At 41.9% G+C, this 7,603-nt stretch overlaps 1 protein-coding gene across 1 annotated transcript in view; it reads left to right on the forward strand.

Moving 5' to 3' along the window:
• Positions 1 to 7,277: 7,277 nt before the first annotated feature.
• The window catches only part of ATP1B3 (ATPase Na+/K+ transporting subunit beta 3), a 25,034-nt gene continuing 24,708 nt past the window's right edge, over positions 7,278 to 7,603 (forward strand). Inside the window, exon 1 of the mRNA XM_015637394.1 lies at positions 7,278 to 7,553. Coding sequence (XP_015492880.1) covers positions 7,445 to 7,553 — 109 coding nt within the window. The 5' untranslated portion in view covers positions 7,278 to 7,444. The remainder of the gene's footprint in view (positions 7,554 to 7,603) is intronic.

Raw genomic sequence — 7,603 nt, forward strand, 5'->3', positions numbered from 1 at the left:
TCTATTTTTTAATACTCAGGTTTTGTTTGTATTTTAAAATTTTATTTTCTCATAGGCTCTGTGATTATAATAGACCACATTTTGACAGGGTTTTCTTTTGATTTTTCAGTGAACTAGATCCTGCTCCTCCTGCTCAAACATTTCCATTCATGTATGGCAAGTATTTCTCCCAGCATGGGAGAAGATACAGCAGCTTTGCTTATTATGTGAGCACTCAAGTGTAGTTTTTTGTTGGTTTTGTCTGCAGTATGAATCTGAAAAAAACCTTTCCCAAGCTACCATGTTTTAAAAAATTTATATTTTCCCATCCTCTTGTAATAACCACTGTTGCCCTTGAAGTATATAGAGATAAGTTAAATGTTCTGTTTAAGTATAGTTTCCTTCCTTTCAATGGATTGCATCTGGTAATGGGAGGTAGAATAAACATTTTTAGATTGTATTATGATTAGGAAGCAATGGAAAGGGAGGCTGGTTGTACGTGCCTGTTCAAATGTAAGAGAAATTGGAAAATACATATAAAAATAAGTAAAATACTTCATTGGTGGCCCTGTTGGGAAAATCCACTAGCATTTACTGCAAATGAAATACACAGGAGTCTGCAGAATCAAAAAGAAATGGGCACACAGATCCTATGTAGCTCTGATTCTTTTATAATACTTTTCTTATAAAATTATGTTATAGACTACAGTATATCTACTGCTTTTTTGCAACCACAGATAGTTAAAAATCAAACAAAAATCAATTTCTAAGAGGTTATAGTTAGAGTTAATTTTGTTTAAGATGATTTAATAATTTGCTGTAAGGGTAATACAGTTTTACCAAAAATGCTGTAAAAAAGTCAGGCCAAAAATAGACTAGTGGTGGAATTCCCACACATTCAGACTAGAAAGAAAATGCTGACTTTCATTTTTATTTTTCAAAAGTTCTCTTTTTTTCAACTTCCTTTTCAAAAATCATATAAATAAACAGATTAACTGCCTAGCATAAAAAGTGGATATTATCTCAATTTGTAAGCCTTGTGACTTTGTGTGGGTGTTCCACAATTGTATTTTCTATAGGGATAGTCCCTAACAGTGAATTTATCAGGAACAGATGGATGTAGGACTTCATGGAAAAAATGCTAAGCATCTGCAGTATCATTTGTGGTTAATAGAGAGGAAGGTGGTTGGCTTTTTAACAAATCTAGCTCTCACTGAGGGGCAGACATGCTCACAAAGACTTAGTAAATAACCCCAGATAAAAATATCCATCAGGAGCTGTTCCTGTGTAGCAGCTGGTTCAATATTTTTATAACTTCAGTTTGATGCCACCATCACTAAGGTGTATATCTGTAACACACACTGTTTGGATTAGGAAGTAAAATGGATCATACCCAAAGAGAGTAGATTACAATACATTTTAGTAGGTAAAGGGGAACTGCACTGCAATGGTTTATATAATACTGTGAACTTTCTGCTAAATAGTACATAAAAGCTGGCTTGCTATAATTTTTTTTCACTAATATATGCTCAGAAGGACTAATAATAGGCCTTATGAGTCACAAGCATTCATTAAGTAAGCCACCAGAGTCTAAAAAACATAACAGTTGAGGTCTGTTTGAAGTGAATAAGTAAATTAATACGTTTTAAGTAACAGTGACTCTTTTAAAAACACTATAATCATATGCTTCTAAATATTTAAAATTCTTTATTCTATGCAAAACCATCATATTAATTACTGGATTAACAAGAATATCTTTCAAGACCAAATTTGAACCCATCTTCTAGGTTTTGAAACACATTTGGAATGCTTGACTCCCTCACGATAGTCCCAAGGGGAAATGTGCTGCTTTCACTCGTGTCTGGTTACTGGGGAAGGCACAGTTCAGGCACAGGGTTTGGTTTGCAGGGAAAAGCTGCTTTTTACTTATCCCGCTGGCTTGATTTGGGTACAATTCAACGATTTGTGCAAGATCACTAAGGGATTCAGTGACTCGGCTGGGGGAAGAAAGCTGGACTGGGAAAATTGAAAATACTAGTTCCCATCGTGGGACAATTTTGCACTACCATTTAAATAAATTAGAGGAGCAACCTATTGAATTTCAGTCGTTGCACAAACTGCTACACTGTATAGACTAAATTCACATCAATAAGAAAATGCAGATAGAGAAGGAATACCGAATGAAGAAGATGAACACTTTGATGTGACAGATATCTTAACAGACATACCAGATAAAAATCAGAAAAATTTAAATCAAATTTTGTCTGCCAAAGATTTTTGGTTTTGTATCCCTTTTTGATGATGAGTTTTTCTTGAGTCTTGTATAATGAGTCCTGTCTTTAGCCGTCTATGATTCAGTCTTTAAAAACGGTATTTTGTAGCCTTACAGGTGTTCAAAGTTCCTTTGTCTTCTTTTGTTTTGTTGTTGTTTAATCTTTTTGTTTCCTCTTTTTTTAATGACCTAGAGACATGTCAGTAGTATCATGTTGGTATGATACCACTGCTTGTATCAGTAAGATCAGATGACTGTAAAAGACTTCCCTGCTGCATGCACTGCTTACTGATCAGAGTAAGGAGTTGTCATCATCTATGACAACAGAAGGCAATGACATGTGCACATTGGCTCATAATTTGGTGGTAAAGGAATACTGAAATTCAGTATTTTCTAATATATTTTCAAGGGCAGAACATAATGCTGCAGCAAGGATAGACTCCTGCAATTTCTTTCGATCCTCTTCCTCCTTCCAAACCTGACCTCACTTCTCCAGGCCTTTCATTCCCTCCAACATCAATTTTTCAACAGTGTTTTGTCTTCATAGACTCTTCGTTTCAGCCTCAGTCTCCTGACTTAGCCAGTGCTGGCTTTCTCCTTGGCTTGCTGCCTGAGTCCCCTGCTGAACTCAGGATGTGGTTCTGCCAATCTAATTGTGGGCTGCTACTGAAAGGGGTAGTCCGTCCTGTTCCTCCAACTGTCTGTCCTGGTCTCCCTTGGGAGCTGACTCAGGGAACTAAACTTGTATAGTTCCTTTTCTTTCAGTTCAGCTCTCTGAATCAGGTCATCATGGGGTAAAATGAACACCAATGCTAAAAATCACAGCCAGGGTTGGAAAGGGCAGTGGAACAGGGACAGGAAGGACCATCTCTTTCAGCAGCACTTGATAATTAATATGAGTTTCATCATTAAACTGTACTTCCAGCCCCAAACCCCTCACCCTCCCTCTCTTGTGTTTAATTTTCCCCCTTTAGCCCCTCTTCCTAATGTCTTCCCATTTGTCCCTGCCCTTTCTGCTCCCATCCCAGAGATACTATGATACCTATGAGCTAATACCAGCTGTCTTGCCCAGCTCCCTTTTCTTTGTGTCAGACCTGTACTTTACTGATGTCTTGTAGACAGATTTTGCTGGTAAACACCTGTGGTCCCTCACTCAACTGCTGTTTACAAAGTATTAGCTCAAGAGGATAGAAAATGCTTCAGCAATTAAGACAGATACCTCATTTTTATAAACTCTTCTCAAACCAGCTTTTCTTAAGAAGCTCTTTTACTAGTCCATGAAAAAAAAATCTGAAACTGAGCTCTGACATGTTATAAAATGGATAAAACCCCTGATGGTTATGAAATTCCTACAAATTGAGCTTTCCTCATTTTGAACCCGTTGTATTAAAAATAAGCAGTGAATAGTTTTCAACAATAGTTAGAGTCTCTTGTTCCTACTGTAAACAAATGGTGAATATCTGGGCAAAAATCTCTGTGTAATGCAAGTCAACTCCCATTGACTTCACAGGAGTTATCGTGCTATATATGAGAGCAGAATCTTGTCTTTGTGAATAAAGGAGTTTTTTCCAGAGTGAGGGGGCTCTGCACAATGAATGCATTTTTACCAGCCCTTTCTGATTCATTGGCAAACTCCCAAACACAAGAACTGTTTCTGTAGCCTTTCTACTCTCACAATGGCAGACATTTTCTTTTTCATTTTTAGTGGGAAGTCTTTTGTACTTGTTTTTCTCATGAAAACGTGTGTCTTGGTATTTTGTACAATGAAGTAGAAAGTATTTTTTAGTCAAAATATTTTTTAAGTTGTTCCTTCCTGGGTTTATTGTGTATCTTCTAATTCCAGTTTAAACTTAGCTGAAGATAAAGAAGCAGAATTGAGCCTGACGTGTACGTCTCCTGCAACTCAAAAGCTGCTTTGAAACGAGACTGGGCAAGCCCCTCTGGAAGTTCCTTGGATAGCAGCCCCAGGGAGCTATCCAAGTAGTGCCAGAGTTGTGCCATGCTGTGGCCCACCCTAGACGCAAACTAGAAAAGAAGGGGATGGCTTTCTACTTTTCAGGAATTCTCCAATGGGCCATAGTGAAATTCCCTTTAGCAACACACACAAAAAAAACCCCACCCTTGTGCTGAAGAACTGCCCTCTACGGAGTTTCTGTACTATTAACAATTACAATCTTGCCTCCTTATCATGGCCTTTTTTGCCCCCAGAGTTCTGCATGACAATTTTTAAAAAGAACTTAGCAGGTATGTTTTGGCAATATTTTTAAAGTTTGTAATATTTTGTGTTGTATGATTTACAGTTTTAGCATCATCATCATACTTATTTTCAAGGTGGTTTTCTTCCTGTTGTGCTCTGGGAAATATGTATTACTGATGATGCCATTACAAAGGTCAGCTATACCAATTAAGCTGCCTCTCCAGAGAAACAAGAAATTGTAAACTGAGGAGCACTCTTAGTGCTGAATGGTCTGTGAGATGAGCCTATACTTGACAATCTTCAGACACCCATATTCAGAACCACCAGTGCCATTCCCTCATTTCTCTCCGTGGAACCAGCTCAAGTATTTCAGTAACCACCTGACACACACAACTGGATTTCTTCCAAACCTAAGTAAAAACCTGTCTTAAAAAAGTATATCTAATCTCATGTTTAAAACCCAAGCAAAGGTATACCCACTATCTCTGCTGATAAATTATTTAAATGTTTAATTGCCCTTACAGTCGGGAAATGTCAACATTAGGTTTATCTTGCTCCAGTTGCCAGCAAATGGATACCATTGCCTTTGTCAGCCAGGTTGAAAAGGTCATACTATTGAGATATCTTTCCTATATTTAAGTACCTTTTCAAAGTAATCCAGTCTCTTGACAGGTTTTATTTTTTCTTTCAGAAGCTAAATAAGATGAAATATGGAAGCTTCACATTCTACGTTAGTTTGTTTTTTGCTCCCTGGATAGTATTTCAGTACTCTTTGAACTATCACTAATATTTCCCTGCTATTGTAAATATCAGAAGTGGCTGCAGGTGTTTTTGTACCATTTCTTTACCAATGTGTGCAGATGGCTGTTTTCTAGAAGACAAGTTTTTATGCCCATTAGATTGCATTAGTTCTTCTTCAGAGGCTGTGATGTAGCACTGCCAGGGCTGTGCTGGTCCCTGTGCCAGGGCCCTGCCCACACCTGGCCCCCAACTCTGGGGCTGATGTCCAGGTCTGGGCTCTCACAGGAACCGTGTGGCAGCTCATGCTGTCCTCATTCAGCACTTTGTATTCCCTGGAGGATGGAGGGACCCTTCCATTATTTTACCTGGGATCAGTCTGTAGCTCATGGGTTTGTATGTCCATGAGTCAGGATATGGACCCTCCTCCATCTCGGAAACAGTTTGATTTTCAGTGGGGCTGAGGATTCATTGTTCCATCCAAGTCAGCTGGAGATCGCTGATTTTAAAAATGAGCATAATACTTATTAGACTAAAACTGAGCCTCTGAAACTCGTTGGAGCAGAGTACAAAAGGATTCCTATGTTTTAGGATGTGCAGACCAAAGAGTTTCAGTGATGCTGGATAATACTAGTTCCTCTAATACTTTGGTTTACAACTTATTTAATTGAAAAATAAAATAGTAATATATTTAGCTGTTGACATTTCATTGCTTAATGTAGGGCTTGGTCATTCCCTAGAGACAATCTGATTTTTTAATCTATATTAATTTCCACAGTTCTTTGCATCTAGCAAACTTTAATGTTATTGAATCCATATGGTGCCCAGTCCAAGAAGATTGATATAGGTACATTTTGCTGACATGTTATTCCCTAATAGTGTAGGATACCTATCTGAATAAATAGGGAAAAATAAGTCAGCAATACAGATGTTAAAATGGAATGACAGTCAGTCTTTTGTTTGGTGACATTTAGAAGAAAAATAAAAATCAAGATGGCTTATTTTTGGCCTGAAATTGAATCTGTTGGCTGAGCAGTGTGGCACAGAGTAATTAATGAGTGATACATTATTTTCTGCTATTCTACAGCAAATAGAATGATTTAGATGGCATAATGTAACAGTAGAGACTACTGGAATCAGACGTTCAAGAGGCAGATAGGTTTATTCTGTTTTATACTTTACATTTACTGCTTTCTAGTAATACTGCAATCATTGTAGATTTAAACTAACCATGCTGATAAATATGTATTTCCTCATAAGACGTCTCTTAAATTGTTTCTCTTACATTTTTAAGATACGGTCTGGTATAGCTTTTTCCCTCGGGTTTGGTCTCACTATTTTTAAGAACTGCTTTGATGTAGGAGTTCTCCTGTCACACCTGAGTTTTGCAAAATCCCCAGATAATGCCATTATTGACACCAGCTGAGACCTCTGTGAAGGACAAGGCATTGGAGCTGACCCCCAGGCTGGGGGTGCGCGGGGGCTGCCGCTCGTACTGGGGAAAGAGAATTCCAGCTTTTGATCCGTGCCCGAGAGCCGATGGAGGCTGCTCCTGTGCTGCCGGCCGGGAGATGGGGAAGGGGTTGTGTGCGGTCTTACTCGGACCTTCAGGAGCGTGACAGCATGGGAGCTTTTGAGCCCTCGTGCTCCAGGAGTCACCTTACCAATATCCCTTCTGCAGCATCAGGACACGTTCGTGTTCCGTAACCCCTTGTTTCAGAATGGTGCAGGATCACGGGGAGTGCCGCGATGGGGGTTACACTTGCGAGCCTTTCCGTTCCCTGGCATTTCGCTAAGATGGTTGCGCATCAGGACCCGCCTCACCGTGCAGCCTCCCCGCCGCTGCAGCGGCCGGGCCCATAGCGGGGTCACGGGTGCCTGGAGCCGGGCTGGGAGGGCCCCGGCGGGCTCGGGGAGCGGCGGCCGGGCCGTTGGGGCCGCGCGGGCCCCGCGCTCTGCCCGGCTCGGCTCCGCCAGGCCCGCCCCGCAGCCGGGCGGTGCTGGCCGGCAGGGGGCGCGCGCGGCGAGCGGGGCTGGCGTGTGGGCGGAGCGCGGCGGGGCCCGCCCGGCGCGGGGGCGCGAAGAGGGAAGGAGGGCGGGATTGGGGAAGGTCCCGGCGTGCCCGGCCCCCGCCCGCTCTCCCGCCGGGCGCCGCGGCCGCAGTTACTTAGCGGTTGGGAGCGGGCGCTGGCTGCGGCTTTCTTTGCCGGGGAGGCTCTGCCGCCGGAGTGCGCGACGCGGCCGCTCCTCGCCTCACCATGTCTAAGGATACGAAGAAGCCCTTCCGCCAGAGCATGGCCGAGTGGCGGCAGTTCATCTACAACCCCAACAGCGGCGAGTTCCTGGGGCGCACGGCGAAGAGCTGGGGTAAGGGCTGCCGCGGGGGACAAGGGCGGGGCGAGAAGCCGAGGGGCGGC

The sequence above is a fragment of the Parus major genome, chromosome 9 (genome assembly GCF_001522545.3).
Source record: "Parus major isolate Abel chromosome 9, Parus_major1.1, whole genome shotgun sequence".
NCBI classification, from domain to species: Eukaryota; Metazoa; Chordata; class Aves; order Passeriformes; family Paridae; genus Parus; species Parus major.